The sequence below is a fragment of the Hemiscyllium ocellatum genome, chromosome 1 (assembly GCF_020745735.1).
Source record: "Hemiscyllium ocellatum isolate sHemOce1 chromosome 1, sHemOce1.pat.X.cur, whole genome shotgun sequence".
Lineage (NCBI taxonomy): Eukaryota > Metazoa > Chordata > Chondrichthyes > Orectolobiformes > Hemiscylliidae > Hemiscyllium > Hemiscyllium ocellatum.
This window is the reverse complement of record NC_083401.1, coordinates 49,582,767-49,608,332: the sequence shown is the minus strand read 5'-3', so window position 1 is coordinate 49,608,332 and position 25,566 is coordinate 49,582,767. Positions and strand designations below refer to the sequence as shown.

The 25,566-nt window shown below is 39.7% G+C and overlaps 1 protein-coding gene across 1 annotated transcript in view; it reads left to right on the top strand.

Moving 5' to 3' along the window:
* Positions 1 to 12,644, top strand: part of cplx4a (complexin 4a) — a 41,741-nt gene extending 29,097 nt beyond the window's left edge. Inside the window, exons 2-3 of the mRNA XM_060853559.1 lie at positions 7,164 to 7,251; positions 12,417 to 12,644. Of these exons, the coding sequence (XP_060709542.1) occupies positions 7,164 to 7,251; positions 12,417 to 12,644 (316 nt within the window). The remainder of the gene's footprint in view (positions 1 to 7,163; positions 7,252 to 12,416) is intronic.
* Positions 12,645 to 25,566: the final 12,922 nt, after the last annotated feature.

The window sequence follows — 25,566 nt, the reverse complement described above, 5'->3', positions numbered from 1 at the left end:
TCTCTCCCCTTACCTCCATCCAAGCCCGAAAGGTTCCTTCCACATCTGACAGATTCTCTTGCACCTCTATACACGTCGTCTACAGTGTCTGTTGCTCTTGATGTGATCTCCTCTACATTGGGAACGCAGGATGCCAACTTGTGGAATGTCTCAGAGAACATCTCTGGGATACAGGCACTAAACAACCCCACCACCCCGTGGCCAACCACTTCAACCCCTCTCCTCCTCCCACTCCTCCAAAGACATGCAAAACCTGGGCCTCCTCCACTGCCAAATTCTAGCCACCTGATGCCTAAAGGGAGAATGTCTCCTCTTCTACCTTGGGACCCTCCAGACACATGGGATCAATGTCAATTTCACCAGTTCCTCATCTCCCCTCCCCACACCTTATCCCAGATCCAACCCTCCAACTTTACACCATACTCATGAATTGTCCTACCTGCCCATCTTTCTTCCAACCTATCCACTCTACCCTCCACTCTGACCTATCACCAACACCCCCCACCTTCATCTACTTATTGTATTCTCAGCTACACAACCCCTCCCTCCCTACCCCACCATTTATGTCTCAGCCCCCTTGGGCATCCCCCACATTCCTGATGAAGAGCTTATGCTCGAAACTTCGACTCTCCTGCTCCTCGGATGTTGCCTGACCGACTGCACGTTTCCAGTACCACGCTTTTGACCTCACTTCCTCTAATGGGTTTAATATCATATCAAGATCAAATTATCCTTATGTAAAACCTTTAATGTATTAAAGCAACTCAAGATGATTCACAGTAACATTATAGAATAAAAATATGACACTGAGTCACATAAAGGAATCTTAGGTCAGAGGTCAAAATGCTAGATGGAAGAGGTGGGTTTTACAACAGGACTACAAGGAGGAGAAAAAGTTAGAGAGGCTGATAGTGCACAGAAAACATTCAAGAGCTTGTGGCATAGACAATGGAATACATGATTTTCAGTGATGTAGCAACTGGTCAAGGGGCCGAAATAAAGGACAGCAAACAAATTGGAGAGTTGTGCTGTTGATGGGAATGTTAGGTGAAGAGATTTGGTGTGAACATGAATATTTGCAACATAGTTTTGGATGACCTTAATCCTATGCATAATGGATCAAATAGCTGTACAGATCAGGTGGTTGCACTAGGACCTGAGAATAACTGACAAGAATAACTGAAAGCTTTTCATTTTGCACTTACCAGATCAATTTGCAAACAAAATAAAAGTAGGAGGTTGGCAAGTAGATGCTCATTGCTAGAGGCGTAGCCATGGAGAATGAACCAGTTATGTGATGACTGACTGTTAACTGATAGGCTTTGTTTAAATTTAAACCAGAAAAGTTGACTCTGATTCATCATGGCATTTACTTGGGAAAGTTAAGGCTGTGGCATTTCTTGTTGAGTTGGCACAGATGTCTTATGTGCAGGTTCTTGTTGTCTGTAAAGAACAAGCTATATTAAAAATACAGCTGTTAGTACAGCTGCCTCACAGTGCCACGGATCTGGTTCCAATTCTACCCTTGGGCGACTGCCTGTGTGGAGTTCCACATTCCACCCTTGTTTGCATGGGTTTCTTCTGGTTACTCCAATTTCCTCCCCCAGTCCAAATATGGGCAGGCTAGGTGAATTGGCTGTGGCAAATACAGGGTTACATGGATATGCTAAGTTGGATACTCTTTGGAGGCTTGGTGTGGGCTCGTTGGGCCAAATAGCCTACTTCCACACTGTAAGGATTCTATGAATCTACGAAAAATGTAGCTTCCAGTAAATGGAAGTGCATGACTCTGCCTGCCCCAACTGAAGATCTTAAATCCTCTTCAGTGTAATTTGAAGCACATTTGGGATTATTTAGTAATTGTTTTCCAGTTGAGGAATCACACCTAATGTTGGACATATGTTTTGAGTTTCATGAACACAAATTAGTTGGATATGGTCAGTACCATGCTTGAGGCTTTGACAAAGGCATTTCAACACAATTTGTGTTTTTTCAGCAAGTCAAAAATGTACATCATGGGAGACCAAGGAGCGCATTTGAACAGTCAAGATTAGAGGTAACAAAGCCAGAAATTATCTCTTCAACAGCAAATGGGTGAGACAGAGGCAAAGTCAGCTGATATTCCAGAGGTGAAAGTAGTCAAATACACTGAAGTCATGAATATGCTCATCTCAGAGACTAATATGACATGCAAGTGTGGAAATGACTGTTTTAGTACCAGACTACTGACAAGGAAAGGGATTGAATTGATAGCAAGTGGGACTAGTTTAGTTTGGGAAACTCAGTTGCCATGGATAAGTTGGACTGAAAGGACTGTTTCTTGCTGACATACTCTATGATTCTATGACTATAAGTGGGGAGACTGATGAAGCAAGAATTGGCCAGGTTGCATTGGGCACCAGACCAAAAACTATGGCTTCGGTCCTTTCAATAATTAACTGGAAGAAGTTTCTACTTGTCCAATACTTAATATTGAAGAAGCAGTCTGATAATTCAGCAATAGCAAGGAGCTGAGTTAAGTGATGGTAATGCAGACTCAGGGGGTGTCATCAGCATACATAAAAAAATGAGTGTTCTGAACGTGGTGAAGTTGCTAAGGGATAGAATATAAGTGATAAATATGTTCTCCAGGCACAGATCTTTGGAGAACACTTTAGGTGAAAGTATGCGAACAGGAAGAAAAGCTGATGTTACGATTTTTGTTCTTTATTCATTTATGGGATATAGGCATCATACTGGGCCAGCATTTATTGCCCATCCCTAATTACCCTTGAGAAGGGGTTGATGATATATTTCCAAGTCAAGTAGGTGAGTAGCTTGGATGGAAATTGGAGGTGGTGTTCCCATGTATCTGCTATTCTTGCCCACCTGGCTGGTAGTGGTCATCGATGGAAGGGGTTGACTATGGAGCCTTTCTGCAGTGCATCTTATAGCCAGTACACCCTGTTGTTAATGAGTGTCATGTGTTTTTGTGAATATGGGCTCCTCCACCCTGGATGGTGTCAAGCTTTTTGAGTGTTTTTGGAGCTGCACCCATCCAGGCAAGTAGTGAATAGCAAAGGTCTTTACTCTAGGGTGAGGAATTCAGAAACAGGGGGCATTTTTATAAAGTGAGAAGCAAAAGATTTAAAAGGGACTTGAGGGGCAATCTTTTCACACAGAAAAGGTGGTTCGTATGTGAAATGAACTGCCAGGGGAAGTGATAGGCACAGATACAACATTTAAAAGAACATTCGGAAAGGCACATGAATAGGCAAGATTTAAAGGGATATGGGCCAAATGCAGGCTAGTCGGACCAGTTTAGTTTGGGAAATTCAATTGCCATGGATAAGTTGAACTGAAGGGACTGTTTCTTCTTGAATTACGCTTTGATTCTATGGCTGTAAGTGGAAAGACAGATGAAACTATAATTGGCCAGGTTGGATTTGTCTAGATTTTGTGTGCAAGGTGTATTGGCCTAATCTCTACATCTATAATGTAGGCATTTTCAGCTCTTTCATTATTGAGGATAGGGATGCTTATGGAGCCTCCTCCTCCAATGAGTCATTTAATTGTGTACTATTAATTGCAACTAGATTTGGTAGGACAGAGCATCCCACCAGACCCATCCCCTATCTCACCCTGTAACACTGCATTTCTATTACTACTCTATCTAGCCTGCGCATCCCTGGACACCATGTGCCTTTTTGCAAGGCCAATCCATCTAACCTGTACATCTTTGGACTATGGGAGGAAACCAGAGCGCCCAAAGCAAACCCACACAGACACAGGGAGAATGTGCAAACTTCATACAGTCACTCGAATTGAACCTGGGCCCCTGACACTGGGAGGATAGGGATGTTTATGTGTAGCAGAGTGAGCTAACCACTGAGCCACCTTATATGCTTTGCCTTTCTTACTGGTTCCCTCAACACCTGTTGAAGACCCAATCTAGCAGCTATGTCCTTTAGAACTCCACCAGCTCAGTCAGTAATGGTGCTGCCGAGTCACTCTTCGTGACAGACATTGAAGTCTCCACTCAGAGTACACTCTGAAACATTGCCACCCTCAGTGCTTCCTTCAAGTAGTGTTCAACATGGAGGAGAAGCAATTCATGAGCCAAGGGGGAAGTGATGTATACCATTCAGATAGAGGTTTCCTTACCAATGTTTGACTTGGAACGATGAGATATTAATGGTGTCTGGATTCAATGTTAAAGACTACCAGGACATTTCCCTCCCAACAGTATTCCACTTTGTGCCACCTCTGCTGGGTTCTACCCTGCTGGTGGGAAGGAGATGGTGTTGGTCTTTTCTGGGACATTGTCTCTAAAGTTATGCTGTGCATTGACTGCAGTAAATCCAAATTACTTAGAAAATATTTATGTGTAAAAGCTTGTAGTCTATCAGCATGTTATTTGTGAAGGTGTCCTTTGCTGAACTTCTGGTGGCAAAACTTGCACAACTGAAAAGTAAGGTAAATTCACATTTTGTATGTGAATGTATTAAAGTGGTTATCCTAATCATAACAGAAAAGGATTATATGAAAGAAGAATATAAAACATTTGAAATGAACAATCTGTCAGTACCTGAAAAGGGAGAAAATTACACACATTGGGTAAATGTTAGCATACACTGGCTTGTCCAGCTGTCACTTTACCTTGAGTGTTACTGAAAAAAAGATTTAAAGTTAAATTTTGCAAATTGTCTTGATGAGTGCAAGATAAAATGCTCCAACAAAGGGTGTCTATTTTCAGCAGTACTCATGTTACTTTGCCTCACAAAAACACTTCTCATGGCCAACAATTATATCATTAATTGGCTCCATACAGATGGAACAGGTGAGATCATGAGTCTATATATTTTGAGTTTCGATTGCATTATCTAGACCATGCCAAAGAGATGGGCCTGGAAATATTTCTGCTTTCATGCATTTAATACCATGAAATCAAAGGCTATTTGGTTAATATGCACTTACCACTGAGGCTCCAAGCCTTGTAAACTTCTCTATCCAAACAAATGCAGCAAAAGCTTCTTCATCTGGTGAAAGTGCTTTTAGATTTGGAATTCCAATCTTTAATACAATATTGCTATGATTCCAGCTTCAATATAAATCACAATAAAATCTCGCTTGATAGATCTTATATAGGAACAAATTACTGAAGATGGTGGAATCTGTACTTAAAACAACAAATGCTGGAGATCACTGTGGGTCAGACATCTTATGTTTTCTTTCAAATGTTTGTTAATGTGGTAATCAGTGACTGTAAAGTAGTCACGCGAGGCTGCAGAGTTTCTTTAACAACAGAGCAGAAGTGTATTACAAAAATAAGCTTTCTATGTATAGAACATAATATAGAAAAATCTTAAAACATACAGCAAAAAAAAAGTTTCCAACTCATTACACAACTCCAGAAAAGTATGTTCCATCTCTCAACTTGTTAGGAGTCTACTTCACTGACTTCTGAGAGCTTCTTTTCTATGGACTGTGGAGCCAATTTAATGAACTTTTTCCAAATCTTCCACAACTCAGAAAGTAAGCTTTCTCCATTCTAATAACCTGTACATTTCTAAACAAACTCTTCTGATTATAAAGGTTCACAAACTAAACCTTTCTGCTGAGATGACTCTTTTTTTCCTGAACTATGTTATATTCCTGTAAAGAGAGAAAACTAAATTTGTTTTTGACTCCAGCCAAGCTTCCACTGAACTGCCCTAAAAAACTTCTATTCTCTGGATTTTGTAAACAAACCTCAATCCTTCATTGTCCCGAATGGAAAACAAGCTAATGGCCTTAATTGTTTACTCATACATCATAAAGTACCATGGTATAGACATTTTTTCCACAAGCACACCAGAGGGATCTATAGGCACTTGCTTTCTAAGCAATATTGAAATAAGTTTTACAAAGACTTTGAAAGAGAACCTATCACAGAAGTAACCAAAATCCATATGCGACTACTTTAAAATCCAAACTTTAAAAACAATACCAACACAGAAATTACATACCTTTCATCACTCAAATACTAGAGCAGCTGTGATTAAAACATCAGAAAATTGTCATAGATTTCTTTAATGAAAGTGTAAGCATTTTTTATGCACTGATTTCACTATAAGAAGGGAACAATTTTCCTTGTAGTGCTGTATCTATGGACTCGCTTGTTCTGTCATCATGCTCTGCTCAACATAACTTGAAAGTTGTATTTCCTTCTAATACCATTCATAGTCTATCAATGATAATACTTTTGCTCTCAAGCAAATTTCCTTTGTACATAAACCTTAACAACTGTAACATGTTTCCCGTACATACATACCTTGTGCATACATTCTTAGGCTAGGTAGCAGCAGTCTCTGAGATAAAACTGTAGGTTCAGGCAGGCTGAAAATTCTTAGTGCACTATGAGCAGGAACATCTTATCAATGAGTTTTTAAGGTGCTGACTAACCACTCAAGCAAATATATAAAAAAAATTAATTTTAAAACAGCAGTGTAATTCTCTAGTCCCTTGCCCAAAAGGTCCCTCAATTCATGTCACTAAAAACTTATTGACTTACACTTCTCATTAGAGTTGTGAGACTTGTGTGTAAATGACACAATAGTGACAGCACTTCACAAATACTTCATTGCTGGTAAATCACATTGGGATATTCAATGTTCATGAAAAGGGCCAACATTTTTATGGTTTTCTTACCAATGCTGCCACTGACAAATTTTCACCAGGAATTTTACACTTCCTGGCTGAATTCTCAGTCTTCAAACTTGTTAAGTCTTGTGGTTTTCAAAAGATTGGAAAACCATTATTGACAGTGCATCTTGATAGAACACTACTTTCCCATATCCATATCAAGATCACATTTCATACTGTCAGTAATTTGTAATGATGCATTTTTCATTTTGACCTGAACTGCCATCTGACCAATAGGTGACTTACTTCGAAATGGCAATAAACTGTACAAAGAGAGAGCGAAAGAGACAGAAGATTATGCAGCAATAAAGAATCTCGATATGAAAATAAGTTTAATGTTACATTTTAGACTCTTAAAACAGTTTTCTTGTCAGAAAATTGCACAAATGAACTCAAGAAACAATTAACAATAATGATCAGTTCTTTCCAGATATGAGGGAGCTTTATGTTCACTTTTGTTTGTTCTGCTACTGAAGCTGTTTATTTCTTTCTGATTTCAGAATGGAACGTGATGGTCTGTTTGCACAGAAGAAAGCAGAAAGAGCAACACTAAGGGTTCATTTAAGAGAAAAGTACAGACTCCCAAAGGTTAAAAATATATTTATAGATTTTTTTATTAAAACAAAAAAAATGATAATAGATTGGTGTTAATATGTTTTAAATATTATGATGGAACAACATACCAGGGTATTATTCCTGCTTAAATATAATTGAACAGGATGTTCCACCAGGCAATCGTATAAGAGAAGTCTGTCGATATGAATTTCCTTGGGGCTATTTAGTTGCAGAGGGTCTGCAGAAATATCATCGATGTGGTTTCTCCTGATCACCTGCTGACATTATGGCAGTTAATCAGGAGAAGGTCTGCAGAAAGTACCAATCCATATGAACAAACGAGTGGTGTTCTGTTTGATTTGCAATACAACCATTCTACATAGCCTCAAGTATCAAGATAAAATAAAAATGGCATTATGATCAATTGCAACAGGCTACTCCCTAGATCAATTATACTATAATGTATTTCAGACTGATGCAAAACAGTTTTGCCTTTGCAATGGCAAAAGTTGCAAAATGAAACAATGTCCAAGAGTGAAGCCCCGTTAAGATTTTAAAATAGAACTCTTTGGCCCTTTAGATGTTGGCAGCAATGCATGTTGGTTAGAAAGTTGATCAACTGGCAAAAAATCATACTCATATTGTTCCCCCCGCCACCCCCAATTAATCCCATATTTTTTGGCCCTCCAATTAGGTCAGTTTCAGGAATTAAAATGTAAAAGCTTGGTTTTCTCAGTTGAAAGCTTGGCCTAAAGGGAATTAAACATGAATCAGTATTTGGGATAGTTCAGTGTGTTTTTGTTGTTTTGGCAAACATATCAGATAAGTGTTTAAAAATCTGGAATTATACTTATATTCAGATACATATAATGTAGAAAATATGCCAGCTTTTACATTTGTTATCAGCATCGGTGACAAACACTGAATTGTAAACAACCCTATTTGTCTTTCCTTGGAGCCAAAAGTACACAAAGAGCTCACAGACTTATCTCTGGCAGAGCCTTGTTTTCAAATCTTAATTGCCCTGGAGATGGTGGTGAGTTGGCTTTTTAAATAAAGCTGCATGAATTACTAGGCTATCTAAGAGTTAAGAGTCTAGTGTGACTTAAAGGCTAGACAAGGGAAACATGATAGCCATTCCTTCACCAAAGAACAATTTTGAACCAGATGTGCTTTTACAACAATTCAGTCACTTCATGGTTACTACCTGTAATAGCATTCAATGCCTGATTTTTTAAATGTTATTTAACTTTATCACTTGTTATGCTGAGATTTAAATTCATGATTCCAGATCATTAGGTCAGGCCTTTAGATTATTGGTTCACTGGCAGGACCACTCTGCTACCATGTCCTACTTTGTCTGGGGCAACAGCCCATTCATTCACTGGATAAGGATTTGGAATTCTTAGTCAGGAAGAAATAATCAACAGGCACTGAAATATCTCCATTGAGGATGGTATCCCATCATCAGGTCACCCTTTATTTACACATGGAAAATCTTTGACTCTGATCCAGCTTCCTCAGAGCCAGCTTTCAGAGTGAACAGAATCTCTGACACTTCTGTTTATAGCTGTCAGCCAGGGCTCCCTAACTGAACCATGTTAACAACCCCAGTCAGGAGACTCATATTCTATGAGATCCACCTGGCTGACCTTGCTATAATCTCTACAGGCACTTGGAGAGATTTGAGTTAATTCAGGCAAATCAAATAAGGCATAATAGAAAGAAAACTGATTATACAAGCACCAGGAAGTTTATATTTTCTTCAGCAAGAGCTGTAGAGAAATTGTTGAAGAAGAAATGTTTAATGTAGTGATAATGACACAGGACTTACTGCCCATAATGACAGTGGATGCAGAAATGTTGACTTGTAAAGGAAATTGGATGGGCACTTGAAAGGAATCAGGACCATAGAAACTAAACAGGGGCAGCAGGACTGACTGGATCGCTCCATGACAGCAGTAGGCTGAATAGACTCTGTCTGTGTCATTTTTGTCTCTATGGTTTAAGCAATAATAATTGTTACGTTAAAATTAAACAGTTTTCAGTTACAATAAAACAAAATTATATGCTCAAATGTACTTGCAATGCAAATCACTTGCAACTTTAATTTTTTAACTATCCAAACAGATGTGCATTCAGATATTTGCCAATTTGAATACAAGTTTATTTTATATCGCAGCTATGGAATTGGTCAAACTCAATTCTTGACACATCTGTTTGCCTAAATCTTCACAGTTAGATATTTCAGCTCCTGTTGCTTCCTTTGCTAGTTTCAAACATAGTCCCATTTTATTAGACAGCAATGAATGTTGCCAGATGTCTTTAATTCCAACAACAAAACAACTACAGATGCTGGAAGTTTGAAACAAAAACAGCAAATGATGGAAGCATGCAGTGGGTCAAACAGAATACTGGAAGAGAATATTTTTGGTATGGATCTTTGCACTGAGAAATAATACTTAAAACAGGGAAGCAGGGAATATGGAAAGGAAGAAAAATGATTTAAAGTATTTTCTTCTCCTCATTCTGTTCCTTTTCACATGCCATTTAACAGTAAGCTTTTCTATGAATAAGAATTCATTCTCAAAATAACCTTTGGTTGCAAATTCCGCTGATGCTGATTGACCCACTGTGTGTTTGTGAAGGGGTTTCATTCTGTCTCTGATATCCAGTACCTGAACATTCTCGAAAAAATATTTTGTTCAGGTCTATTTTCTTTCAGAAATACAGAATCAGATAAAAAATAATGGATTCAGTACTGTGATATGGATAGAATCATAGTAGAGATTCTATCAAAAAGTACATCAACCAGTTGGGGAAATTTCACTGAAGCTTTGACTGTAGCAAAGAAACAGAAGAAGCCAATGGTGCAAGATGTACCGAGTCTCAGAACCATACAATCTGCAGCAAAATCAAAAACATTCTGCTAGCAGAAAAGTTTCACAAAGTCTAGAACGCCTAATCACAGGGTAAACAAGAGAGATCTCCATTGCTTACTTGGAAGAAATACAACTTCTTTAAGCGTAACAGCTTTGCAGTTCAAAGCCATATTCTGAACTCTGAAATTGATGTGACGATTTCTCCAGTGAAATAACATGGAATTTCCAGAGGAACAGCATTAATGTTTGAAAACTATTTTAAAATTCTGTTTCATTTTAGGGTAAGGCGAGTTGTAAAGTTTGCTTAATCATTATTTAGAATAAGGGTTATGTCCAAACATACAAACTTATGTCCTTATGTGACTCCAGGCCCATTGAAATGTGGTTGGCCCTTAAATGTCGTCCAGGCATTTGGGGATAGCAAGAAGTGCTGGCCTAGTTGGCAACTCCCACATGCTGTGAATTAATAAAAACAACAATAGTCCATTTTTATAAATTGAAATATAAATTTTTCAATCCAACTCTTTCATTCCAAGCAAAACAACAAGTATTTTAAGTGAAACAGCAAGCTGTTAACTATAACTGATAGTTCCCAGAAATCAGGTACAAAAAATTATTAACCTGCCAAATATTTCGATTGTATATAGTGGTGATGGAAATAACTAGAAAGCCACAAGCCCTGGCTAATGCTCTGAGTATTTGAGTTAAAGTCCCAACAAGGCAACATGTGGAATTTAAATTTGATAACTAACATCTGCAATTGAAAGCTAGTCTCATGAAACAATCACTGATTGTTGTAAAAACCCATCTGATTCACTGATGTCATTTAGGAAAGGAAATCTATTGTCCTTATTGGTTTGACCTGCTGTGACTTCAAACCCACAATAATGTAGTTGGCTCTTAACTGCCTTCAGAAATAGCCTGGTAAGACACTTAGTCAGGGGAATTAGGACGATACCAACAATATCCACATCCTATGAAAACATTTCTGTTTCCTTGGGCTACCTGGTTTTGTTGCAACACCAAAAACGTGATGCTGATTATATTTTTTATGAATAGTACAAACTCCAAATACAACTTCAACTGTAAAAGTCAAAACATTTTGAAGATTTTAATTCTGTCATCCATGGCTCTTTTTTTCTTTCATTTCTCTTAATGATTCTTTTATATGATAAATTTTAATTTTATCTTTAATTAAACTAACAATCTTTTTTATGACTTTCTCCCCCCAAAGCACAGGTTCACACCTATTTCTTCAAAATTCTTGCTGTTTCATTGATTGGAACCAGCATTTTTTTTAAAAAGGCAAGAACAGCAAGCGCATCTGGACCATCTGGTGTGTTCACATCATTTAGACCAGTTAATCAACAAAACAGAGCTGTCAATTTATAATTGCTCATAGGTTTTGGGAACAATCTCCACCAAGGCAATAGTAAATTCATCAATGTTACTGAAGAGTTTTAATAAGAATCATGTTCCAAATTCATGTGTTTGAATTGAAAGTAAAAACATTTTAATGATGACATCCTATATTTGTCATTACTCAAGTCCTAATGAACCACATTTGTATATGTGATAAAGTTTTATTTCCTGCTACATTACATTTAAAGGGACACAATCACGAAGAAAGAAAAGTTTGCATTTTTTTTTCATTTGCAGACAAGAAAATGTATTATAAATTCTAAGTGCATCAGTACTTCACTTCCATCTTATATTACTTTGTATTCATTTCTCCCGCGCAAAGAAAAAAGTTACTGGATGTTTTTATCAATTGTTAATTGTGCAATCTATTTATTGAGTCTGGTTTTGACCTTTAGCTATGTAACAGAGGTCTTGTTATATTAATTTCAATTTACCTCAAAGTTTCAAATGAATATTTAAAAAACCCAATCAGTTACAACACTTGTATGTAACTTTATTGCAGAAAATGAAGAACAGTAATTTCATTGGTGGTCTTTTAAACAATATAACACTACTCTTTACAATTTCAACTTCTAGCAGATAGATAAGCCTCCAAAGTAAACTGTCGTTAAATATAAAGCCAAGAATAACACACTTGCAAGTGTTCCTTTACTCTCTTGCCCTTTCCTCTGTGTGAGCCCTGATTTTGTAATTCTGTCATAGAATGAAAGATAGTGTCATTTCTGTGCATTTTCAAGTTATGCTTGAATACATTTGCATGTGCATGATAACATTTTCAAGTTTTGCTTTGCAAAACCTATAAGCAAGGAATTATTATGAAATTGGTCATATTAATAAAAATGCATGTTACCATTTCCTATGGCTTATACGATAGTGTGACTTCTGTTTGTACAGAGTGAACAGGATGAGAATCAGATTCAAATGGCCAGAGAGGATGTTGAGCTGCCGGAAGAGCTGAGGAAGATGGTAAATGAAGACCAAGAGGAAGAAGATGACAAAGATTCTTTCATTGGGCAAATTCATAGCCTCCAGAATATGGATGCCGATCAAATAAAAGAAAAGGCCCAGGCAACATTTAGTGAAATAAAGCAGGCTGCTGAACAGAAATGCTTCATAATGTGAGCCAGTGATGATTCCTCAACTTTCAATTTCTGTAAAACCTTGGATAAACCTTGTAATCATGCATTTCACACAGGAATTGTCTCTCCACTATCTATTCTTGATCTGAACAATGTTAGTGTGACATCTGGGGCACAATCTTTCAGAGGAAAATAATAAAAAAAATGTATGTATGCATGTCAGGGAAAAAAAAAGTATTTTTAACTGAAGAGCTATCAAAAAGTTGAAGTATATTTTAAAATTATTTCTCCCCAAAGGCCTCTGTCAAGATTGTAAAGAGTGAATGTGCCCGTGCTGCCATACATTTCAGACAGTGGGAATTGGATGAAATTAATTTACTCTGTGGGATTTGTTGGAATTTGTGATCAAATGCATGATATATCTAATCTGATATTAAATCTACAATGACAACAAGATGAATATTCTCCTTAATTAATACAATCAATAAAAATTGCCTGTATAAATCACAGAAAATAAAGGTGAAATTTGAATTTTTGGAGACCAAAGAAAACATTGAAAATTCCCATTAATTTATATTATCTTTGATCATAGATGTGAGTCGTACCTGGTGAAAGGTTCTCTGCAGTCATCCTTTACTTTGATAAAGACAAAACCCAATAGAAGAAAGAAACTCAGATTAAGGTTTTAACCTGTAGGAAGGTTACAAGTCATAAAAATTGCATTCTAAGACTGAACATGAAAGTAGAATAATATTTTTGGCAAGTTTAGAGTAAAGTATATTTTCTCATTGCCATACTATTATTTGTTTCTTATTGATGTAAGAGCTTAAACTTGTAACTAAGCAGTCTACAGCAAGTGTTAGGATCCTAGCTCAGGTTTTAAATATTTATTTCATACAGTATTCACTCTAGAAAATGACAATGTTGTTGAGGAGAATACTGAGAAACAGGCTACTAGACTAGGTGGGATTGAGGTTCACAAGGAAGAGGTATTAGAAATCCTGCAGAGTGTGAAAATAGATAAGTCCCCTGGGCCGGATGGGATTTATCCTAGTATCCTCTGGGAAGCTAGGGAGGAGATTGCTGAGCCTTTGACATTGATCTTTAAATCGTCATTGTCTACAGGAATAGTGCCAGAAGACTGGAGGATAGCTAATGTGGTTCGCCTGTTCAAGAAGGAGAGTAGAGACAACCCTGGTAATTATAGGCCAGTGAGCCTTACTTCAGTTATTGGTAAAGTGTTGGAAAAGGTTATAAGAAATAGGATTTATAATCATCTAGAAAAGAATAATTTGATTAGCGATACTCAGCACAGTTTGTGTAGGGCAGGTCGTGCCTCACAATCCTTATTGATGTCTTTGAGAAGGTGACCAAACAGATAGATGAGAGTAAACCAGTTGATGTGGTGTATATGGATTTCAGCAAAGTATTCGATAAGGTTCCCCACAGTAGGCTATTGTACAAAATGTGGAGGAATGGGATTGTGGGAGACATAGCAGTTTGGATCAGTAATTGGCTTGCTGAAAGAAGACAGAGGTTGGGTAGTTGATGGGAAATATTCATCCTGGAGTCCAGTTACTAGTGGTGTACTAGTGGGTCAGTGTTGGGTACACTGCTGTTCGTCATTTTTATAAACGACCTGGATGAGGGCGTAGAAGGGTGGGTTAGTAAATTTGCAGATGGCACTAAAGTCGGTGGAGTTGTGGATAGTGACGAAGCATGTTGTAGGTTACAGAGACACATAGATAAGTGGCAGAACTGGGTTGAGAGGTGGCAAATGGAGTGTAATGAGGACAAGTGTGAGGTGCTTCACTTTGGTCGGAGTAACCGGAATGCAAAGTACTGGACTAATGATAAGATTCTTGGTAGTGTCAATGAGCAGAGAGATCTCGATGTCCAGGTACACAGATGCTTGAAAGTTGCCACCCAGGTTGACAGGATTGTTAAGAAGGCATACAGTGTTTTAGCTTTTATTAGTAGAGGGATCGAGTTCCGGAACCATTAGATTATGCTACAGCTGTACAAAACTCTGCTGCGGCCGCACTTGGAGTATTGTGTACAATTCTGGTCACCACATTATAAGAAGGATGTGGAAGCTTTGGACAGGGTGCAGAGGAGATTTACTAGGATGTTGCCTGGTATGGAGGAGAGGTCTTACGAGGAAAGGCTGAGGGGCTTGAGACTGTTTTCGTTGGAGAGAGGAAGGTTGAGAGGTGACTTAATAGAGACACATAAGATAATCAGAGGGTTAGACAGGGTGGACAGGGAGAGCCTTTTTCCAAATATGGTGACGGCAAGCACGAGGGGGCATAGCTTTAAATTGAGGGGTGATAGATATAGGACAGATGTCAGAGGTAATTTCTTTACTCAGAGAGTAGTAAGGGTATGGAATGCTTTGCCTGCAATGGTAGTAGATTCACCAACTTTAAGTGCAGTTAAGTCATCATTGGACAAACATATGGACATACATGGAATAGGGTATGTTAGATGGACTTCAGATTGGTATGACAGGTCAGTGCAACATCGAGGGTCGAAGGGCCTGTGCTGCACTATAATGTTCTATGTTCTAAATACAGTAGTGCAATAGTGGGCAAATTCTCAATCTGAACACAAATGAAAAAATGACAAAAGCAATGTATTTGAGATATTAATAAGAAATAACTTTTTACGGTGAGTTGCCAAGTCATTGCAATTCAGTGAAACAGCATGATGTCCACTGGAGAAAAAATGCCACTTTATCCAAAGTGACTGCATTGTTAATTTTCACACCAGAATTGATAGCTGTGCTTATGTGGCTATGAACTGAACCTTTACTAGATTAACTGGCTAAATGTATCGTGAACACTCATAGTAAGGTTAATAGTTAAAATTTACCAATTGCACAATTGAGTTAAAAAATACTGGCTTAAGAGATCAAAAGACATAATTTCAAAAGACCAAAATAGTGGTCTTTTTTACCAAACTGAAGGGTAGCAGTTCATAGTGTTTCCCAAAGGTTATTTCTCGGACCGCTACATTTTTCAGGGTATATAGAAATTACTCAGGTCCTAGAATACACAATAAAATTTGAAACTTATCCACATGTACCGAACTTGGAGAAGTGGCAAACATTGTGGATGACATGAATTGCCCAGAGCAGGACATAGCTAGACTAACAGAATGGGCAGACAAGTGACAAATGGAATTTAATACAGAGAAGTATATGTTTTTGGCAGAAGGGATGGGAGAAACAATATAGTCTTAATGGCACAATTTAAAAGAGTATGCAAAAACTGAAGGATCTGGAGTTGCACTGATCTCTTTCACTACCAAGATATACTGAGAGCCACAGTTATAAAGATTATAGTATCTTGAACTGCATAAATAGAAGCATTGAGTAAGAAAGAAGGGAAGTTATGCTGAATCTATGTAGAGCTCTCAGGTGCCAAATGGAGCATTGATTTAGTTACGGTCACTCCACTTCAGGATAATTGAAAGTGCCCTCAATGGGGTATTAAGGAGCTTTACCAGAATGACTCCAGGGAGGAAAGATTTTAGTTACAAAGATATGTTGAAAACGATGATGTCAATCTTCTTAGAGCAATGTAGAGAATTGATAGCAATGTACAAGATTATGACAGGCTGAGAATAGACAAAGAAAAACTCATCGAGGTAAAAACAAGGACTGCAGATGCTGGAAACCAGATTCTGGATTAGTGGTGCTGGAAGAGCACAGCAGTTCAGGCAGCATCCAAAGCTGCACTTTGGATGCTGCCTGAACTGCTGTGCTCTTCCAGCACCACTAATCCAAAGAAAAGCTCGTGCCATTAAAGATCATACAAAGTCTAATGGACATGGGTTTAAAGATTTGGAAAATATACAGGAGGAATGTAAGAAAGTTAGAAGTCCTGGACCCACAGGAAAGTGATGGAAAAACAATCAATGATTTCAAAAGGAAATTTGATGGGAATTTGAAGAAAATTAACATTTAGGACAATGGAATTCAAGCGGTGGAGTGGAAATGATGAGTTATTCACAGAACGCCAATGTGGACTTGATTAGTCAACCACGTCTTTCTGTGATGTAGGTGAATCTGACTCACAACATTATGACTTATATCATTTAACAATTATTTATCCAGGTGAACCTCAAAACAAACCTTAGGAGGGAAACAGGATTAGACCAACATGGCGATCAATGCCAAGAGTCTAGACCTATGCAAGTGAATCCCGCAATGCAAAAGGTTCAGTAAGCTCATGGATGGTCCCTGGAGTGTCAGAGGGTGAGGGTGACCTTACAGAGGTTTATAAAATCATGGGATTAGATTACTAGCAATATGGAAATAGGCCCTTCGGCCCAACAAGTCCACACCGACCCATCTAAGCGTAACCTACCCACACCCCTACATTTACCCCTTACCTAACACTATAGGCAATTTAGCATGGCCAATTCACCTGACCCACACATCTTTGGATTGTGGGAAGAAACCAGAGGAACATGCAAACTCCACACAGTCAGTCGCCTGAGGTGGGAATTGAACCCAGGTCTTTGGCGCTGCGAGGCAGCAATGCTAACCACTGTGCCACCGTGCTGCCCACACGGTGGGAGGATCTAAAACTAGAGGGCATAGGTTTAGGTAAGAGGGGAAAGATTTAAAAGGGACCTAAGAGGCAATGTTTTCTTGCAAATGTTGCATACGTTTTCGTGCGTGTATGGAATGAGCTGCCAAAGGAAGTTGTGGAGGCTGGTACAATTACAACACTTAAAATACACATGGATGGGTATATGAATAGGAAGGGTTTAGAGGAATATGGGCCAAGTGCTGGCAAATAGGACTAGATTAATTTAGGTTATCTGGTCAGCATGGATGAGTTGGACTGAAGGGTCTGTTTCCATGTTGTACATCTCTATGACTCAGTGGCTGTAATGGATGTACTTGCAAATGCTACATTCCATCAAATTGCCTCACAGTCTCTCACATTGCCCAAGATAACTCAATTACTCACACCCCAACAATATCTATGGCTACATTTAATATTTATAGCTTCACCTTTCCCCCATGCACTTAGTACATTAGAAGTCTCACACTTTCAACACATGGTGAACCATAGTAGCTATATCATCCAAACACATTGCACCACGACAATGCATAGGAACAGCTGATGCATAACCAGAGACAAAAAGAATTGAAGACCTTTCCCATGATTACTTTCCGGCCAACCCTCCAACAATGCTGCTTGCTATCAGTGGAACAGTCCATGCCCAGCAGTGGGGCTGAAATCATTAAAAATGATGGGATTCTCATACCTAATCCTCCAGCTCACATTTTACCTCCCCCCTACACCCCCCCTCCACACACACACACACACCCCTCATGCCACTATCTCCTCTGCTTTGGAATCTACAAATGGTGTAGGTATCACTACTTGCCTTAATTCCTCTCCTGAACACCAACTTGACATTATTCTTTTCTCCTTTCAGCTATCCAACAATTGCAAATGATCAGCCAGTAATGGAAGAGAAATGTAGGAAGACAGTGATGCAGGAAATATGTCATCCATCAATCACTATACAAATCGCACCCACAAGCTCAGTTAAAGCCATTGCACATACATTACAGAATAATCTAGAAGTGTGCTTTATGTATGAGGCAGGATGCTAGACATGAGCACCTCAGGATAGGCAAAGATATCACAGCTGTTACTTTCTGGAGGGTGAGTTGACATGAATTCTGTCACAGAAGGATTGGTGAAAGCTAATGAGGGTGTACACTGAAATGTTTGATAAGTTGACAGACTGCTGCCGTCAAATAGTTACAGATAGCAATGTTCAAGAGATTAGCAAGGTGTCATAACAGACAGAAATCTGTCCTATAATTACTGAGATACTGTCCTGGGGGATTTCCAGTGGCTCCAAGAAGCATAAAATTCCTGTCCAGTCTCAGAATTATGGCATTTGTGCACTCACCAATACCACTCTAACAAACTTTTTTCTATTGCTTATCAGCCAACCAACCTGGACCACTACCATCTGTATTGAGCTGGTACAGTAGAAAACTGATGCCTCTAAGGCCAGAACTGGTTGAGATCATCCTGCATTGCATTTGTAGTTTTCCCTAGGGAAAATCAGTGGTCTTCCATCCACTAAGGGTAGCACTGCTTTGCATTGCCAGGATGGGAAAGGAGGGAACAACAAGGACAGATACATAAGAGATATTAGTTGACTTTTGTATACAATATAGCATTGTTTCATTTATAAATGTTTGTCTGATGGAAACTTTTAGTTCAATGTTACGGCCAGGAGTACACTGTGATGGTCAGTAACAGAGGAGAAGTGTGGGACTTAGAGTGAATGGAGAAATGAGTTCCAGTTTAATAGCACTGCCATTGGATGAGTAAATCATACTTCAGCCAGAAAGGGGGCTTGTTGGTTGCCTCCTCCATTCTTCCCTTCTCTTTCTCAACAGATGGCATGATGATGAGGTGGTATAGCACATAACAGAATGCAACAATTCTTGATACATACTCTGCTGAGTACTTGAGGGATACTTCAGAGATATCCAGGCAGCCAAATTGGCACTCAAACATCCCAGTGATCTTCTTGTTCACATTCTGCAAATGGTACACTGAACTGCTGCAGAGTGAAGGCATCAAGACTGCTTCTAAGATACCAGACATTAACCTGCATAATATATCGAGTGTGATCAAAGAATGGGCATTGAGGGAATGGAATCCATTTCACTTGGGATCTATCTCAGAGTTGACAGGTAGCACCCACAAAGTTATATGAGTACAGTCAATAAAACCCTACAGCATGGTGATTGGCTACAATAATGTGAAGTCACACAAACTCCCCTGCTTCTCTCTGTTGAGAGAGAATGCAATGTTTTCAGCTGTTTTGGAATACAGGTTATCAATAGCCTTCATTACTCAATAGTGAAAGACAAATTGGGAAATGTTGCAAATGTTGATTGCACAAGTTTGGGAAAACACGGATACATAAATGTTTATGGACATAGTCGTCTTCGCAACCACAGGCAATGCTGCCAGTGAGGCGCTAGCCTGGTGGTAGTATCGCTGGACTGTTAATCAGAGACCCAGGTAATGTTCCAGGAACATGGGTTTGAATCCTGACACAGCAGAAGATGAAATTTGAATTCAATAAAAATCTGGAATTAAGAGGTCAACAATGACCATGAACCCATTATCAATCGCTGGACCCACCTGCCTAGTTCACTGGTGATCTTTAGGGAAAGAAGCTGCCATCCTTATCTTTTCTCACCTACATTTGCCTCCAGACCCACAGCAATATAGTTGACTCTTAACTGCCCTCTGGAATGAGCAAGAAGTGCTGGCATAGCCAATTACACCCTCACCTGTGAGTGATGTTTCTTTCAAAGGCTTATTCTGACATTGTATTTGTGGCTGTAGTAGATGGACTTCCTCACTGAATGCAAACTTCTAATACAAGAAGAAAAACATTCCAGGCAACTGGAACTTTTACAAAGGATTGGGGATGGAGAGGGGGGGGGGGGTGCTTACGTAGTTGAGAATTCAGTTTCCCAACAACATTTAACATTTTGCTATTAAGTTCTCAGAATCTTTCAGAAGGATCAGCTTCAGGCATCTATTTTACATTCATCACCAATTGTGAATACTCAATAGCACCCCTGCCAACTGGAATTATATTCATGAATATAAACCAGTTTGCCAAAAACAGATATCAATTCTGTTATGTGGTTATGACATATACCTGTTTGGTGGTAATCTTCTTCTTCCAAATTCCAGTAAGTACAAACATCTTCAGTTCATTCATAACCACGGTGTTTCTTTGTGTAAATGCCACTCCATGTTGATCAGCTCTAGAGGAAACTAAGTCATCTGCAACCTGACTCATGGTCGTTAACTGCTGACAATGTTGGGGGTGATGTCTGATGAGACCAACAAGGCTGTTCAAACCTGGTAGCTATGCTGGCTGCCACCGGCACACCTGACTGGGCAGGCAAGAGAGTGTTATTTAATCTTTCCAAATTCATTAGTTATTAACATAGAATATAGAACATTACAGCGCAGTACAGGTCCTTTGGCTCCCGATGTTGCGCCAACCTGTGGAAACAATCTGAAGCCTATCTATCCTACAGTTTCCCATTTTCATCCATATGTTTATCCAATGACCATTTAAATGCCCTTAACGTTGGTGACTCTACTACTGTTGTAGGCAGGGCGTATCATGCCCCTACTGCTCTCTGAATAAAGAAACTACCTTGGACATCTGTCCTATATCTATCACCTCTCAAATTAAAGTTATGTCCCCTTGTGCTAAGCATCACAATCCAAGGAATAAGACCCTCACTGTCCACCCGAACTAACCCTCTGATTATCTTATATGTCTCAATTAAGTCACCTCTCAACCTTCATCCTCTAACAAAAACAGCCTCAAGTCCCTCAGCCTTTCCTCATAAGACCTTCCCTCCCTACATAACATCCTAGTAAATTTTCTCTGAACCCTTTTCAAAGCTTCCACATTCTTCTTATAATGCAGTGACCAGAACTGATCGCAATACTCCAAGTGCGGTCACACCAGAGTTTTGTACAGCTGCAGTATGACCTTGTGGCTCTGAAACTCAATCTCTCTACCAATAAAATCTAATACACCGTATGCCTTCTTAACAACCCTATCAACCTGGGTGGCAATTTTTAAGAATCTATGTACATGGACACTAAAATCTCTCTGTTAATCTACCCTACCAAGAATTTTACCATTAGTCCAGTACTCTGCATTCCTGTTGCTCCTTCCAAAGTGAATCACCTCACACTTTTTCCACATTAAACTCCATTTGCCACCTTTCAGCCCAGCTCTGCAGCTTATCTATAACCTGTAACCTGCAACATCCTTCAGCACTATACACAACTCTGCCAACCTTAATGTCATCTGCAAATTTACTAACATATCCTGTTACACCCTCATCCAGGTCATTTATAAAAATGACAAACAACAGTGGGCCCAAACCCCATCCTTACAATACACCACTAGTAACTGAAATCCAGAATGAACATTTCCAATTAACCACCATCCTCTGTCATCTTTCAGCTAGCCAATTACTGATCCAAACTGCCAAATCACACTCAATCCCATGCCTCCATATTTTGTGTAATAGCCTACTGTGGGGAACCTTATCAAATGCCTTCTTGAAATCCATATACATCACATCAACTGCTTTACCCTCATCCACCTGTTGGTCACTATCTCAAAGAACTCAATAAGGTTATTGAAGCATGGCCTACCCTTCACAAAACCATGTTGACTTTCCCTAATCAACTTATTCTTCTCTAGATTATTATAAATCCCATCTCTTATAACCTTTTCTAACACTTGAACAAGAGAACAACATTTGCTCTCCTTCAGTCTTCTGGCACTACTCCTGTAGACAGTGATGTCATAAAGATCAAAGCTAAATGCCCTGTAATCTCCCCCTGACTTCCCAGACAATCCTAGGATAAATCCCATCTGACCCAGGGGACTTATCTATTTTCACATCTTCCAGAATTGCTAACACTTCCTCCTTGTGAAACACAATCCTGTCTAGTCTAGTAGTCTATATCTCAGTACTCTTCTCAACAGCATTGTCTTTTTCCAATGTGAATACTGACAAAAAATATTCATTTAGCACTTCCCCTATCTCCTCAGACTCCATGCACAACTTCCCACTACTATCCTTGATTGACCGTAATCTTTCTCTCTAGTCATTTTTTTATCCTGATATACCTATAAAAGGCTTGAGGGATTTCCTTGATCCTATCCATCAATGACTTCTCATGTCCCCTCCTGGCGCTTCTTTGGCTCTCTCTTTATGTCTTTCCTGGCTAACTTGTAACTCTCAAGCAGCCTGACTGCGCTTTCACGTCTCATCCTAACATAAGCCTTCTTCTTCCTCTTGACAAGAGATTCAAATTCTTTAATAAACCACGGCTCCCTCACTCAACCATGTCCTCTCTGCCTGACAGGTATATACTTATCAAGACTGTTCCTTCAACAAGTTCCACATTTCAATTGTGTCCACCCCTGCAGTTTCCTTCCCCATCCTATGCATCCTAAATCTTGCCTAATCGCATCATAATTGCCTTTCCCCCAGCAATAACTCTTGCCCTGCACTATATACCTATCCTTTTCCATCGTTAAAGTTAGCATAACTAAGTTGTGGTCACCAAAGTGCTCATCTACCTCCAAATCTAACACCTGACCGGGTTCATTACCTAGTACCAAATCCAACATGGCCTTGCCCCTTGTTGGCCTGTCTACATACTGTGTCAGAAAACCCTCCTGCACACATTGGACAAAAACTGACCCATCTAAAATACTCAAACTATAATATTTCCGGTCAATATATAGAAAGTTAAAGACCCCATAGTAACTACTCTGTTACTCTCGTTCCTATCCAGAATTATCTTTGCTAATCTTTCCTGTACATCTCTGGAACTATTTGGAGGCTATAGAAAACTAACAACAGGGTGACCTCTCCTTTCCTGTTTCTAACCTCAGTAGACAAGTCCTCAAGCATCCTTTCTGCCACCATAATACTGTCCTTGACTAGCAATGCCACACCTCCCACTCTTTTACCACCTTTTCTGTTCTTACTGAAGCATCTAAATCCTGAAACCTGCAACAGCCATTCCTGTCCATGTCCTGTCCTCTATCCATGTCTCTGAAATGGCCACAACATCGAAGTCCCAAGTAACAACCCATGCTGCAAATTCACCCACCTTATTCTGGATGCTCCTGGCATTTAAGTAGACACACTTCAAACCACCTTCCTGCTTGTCAGTGAACTCCTGCAATCTTGAAACCTCATTTCTGACCTCACCGCTCTCAATCTCCTGGACACTGGAACTACAATTTAGGTTCCCATCCCCCTGATGAATTAGCTTAAACTCTCCCAAAGAACATTAGCAAACATTCCCCACACCCCCCCCCCAGGATATTCTTACCCCTCTGGTTCAGGTGTAACCACCTTGTTTGTAGAGGTCCCACCTACCACAGAATGAGCCCTGAATTTCTGCCTTAAATCTCTACCCCTTTTCCTACCTGTGTCATTAGCGTCTATGTGGACCACGACTTGGGGCTGTTCCCTCTCCCTCTGAACCCTGGCACCTGGGAGCTAACACACCAAACGTGAGTCTCTCTTGTTCCCACAGAACCTCCTATCTGTCCCCCTAACTATGGAGTTTCCCATGACTAATGCTTTGCTCATCTCCCACCTTCCCTTCTGAGCAACAGGGACAGACTGTGTGCTAGACACCTGTACCCCATGGTTTACCCCTGATAAGTTGTACCCCAAATAGTATCCAAAATGATATACTTGTTATTGAGGGGAATGGTCACAGAGGATCCCTGCACTGCCTGCCGGTTCCCTTTCCGTCCCCTGACTGTAACACATCTGCCTTTTTCTTGCACCTGAGATGTGACTACCTCCATGAGACTCCTCTCAATAACCCCCTCCACCTCTCAAATGATCCGATGTTTATCCAGTTCCAGCTTCAGTTCCCTGATGCAGTTTTCGAGGATATGGAGTTGGGTGCACTTCCCACAGAGAAAGTGAGGAGGGACACCCGTAGTGACCCTTACCTCCCATATTCTGCAGGAGGAACATTCAACTGCCCTCACCTCCATTCCCACTATTCTAAATTCCCAAAGAGACTGTAGAAGAATAAAGAATAAAAAAGAACTAGTTAACTTACCAATCCAGTGCACAGCACTTTTACTTTGGTTAGAGGAGGAGGATGAGTGGGTAACGCATCCACTTAAATATATTACTTAACTTACTCAGGGTCCCATGTCTGCTCCTGCTCAGCGTGCACTCCACCTATTCATGAGGTGAGTTTTTAAGTCAGTGACTCACCTTCCCAGTTGACGCTCCCACTCTTCCTGCTGCTGAAATAAACATTCTTATGCAAGTGATTCAAGATCTGCTGTTTGTTTATATCTATTTAATCTGTAAATAAAACTGAGTTGCCATCTTTATCCAGTGAATATCAGTCAGTTGTGCTGTTCTATGGCTGACAGAAGATACCCTTGGATGAATTCAAAAGGACACTTCAGTAACTCAAAACGTGATCTTTCGTGATTATGTCCTTAGTTAATGCTACATGGATTACTGAGTAATACAGCTCATTTTGTTTATATTTTAAGAGTAAACCCTGGCAACTGTATTAAATTAGTTTGTCATTGGTAACTGTAATGAAGTGACAGACATTGGTTGTACATGAAGTTGTTGATGGGGAGCAGTATCAGATCTTTAGAATCATAGAATCCCTACAGAGTGGAAGCAGGCCATTTGGTCCATCAAGTCCAAACTGACCCTCCAAAGAGCATCCCATCCAAATCCACTCTCCCCACCTCATCACTGTAACCCTATATTTCCCATGGTTAATTCACCTCATCTGCACATCCCTGTGCACGTTGGATAATTTAGCATGGCCAATCCACCTAACCTGCACATCTTTGAACTGTGGGAGGAAACCACAGCACCCAGAGGAAATCCACGCAGGCACAGAGAGAATGTGCCAACTCCATACAGACAGTATCCAGAGTCCGGTGCTGTGAGGCAGCAGTGCTAACCACTGAGCCACTGCCCTGCCCCACTCCATCTTCTATGTGACAGTTCTCACACTCGTAGAAGAGCCAAATTTTGTGTACATCGGTGTAACAAATCATTTACCCGTTTGCAGCACTAGAACTAGGTTCTGTCAAGCTGTCCATGGGGGCTAACCTCGACAGTAACCTTCATTCATTCTGCCTCATCAATCAGAATGGCCTCATCAAAGCTTGGTACAGCAACTGCTCTCCACAAGACTGCAAAGAAATTACAGACAGTTGTCAACTCAGCCCAGTCCATCATGAAAACCAACCTTCCTTTCATTGACTCCATTTACACTTTCCAATGCCTCAGGAATGGAGCCAACATGATCAAAGACCCCTGGCACTCTGGT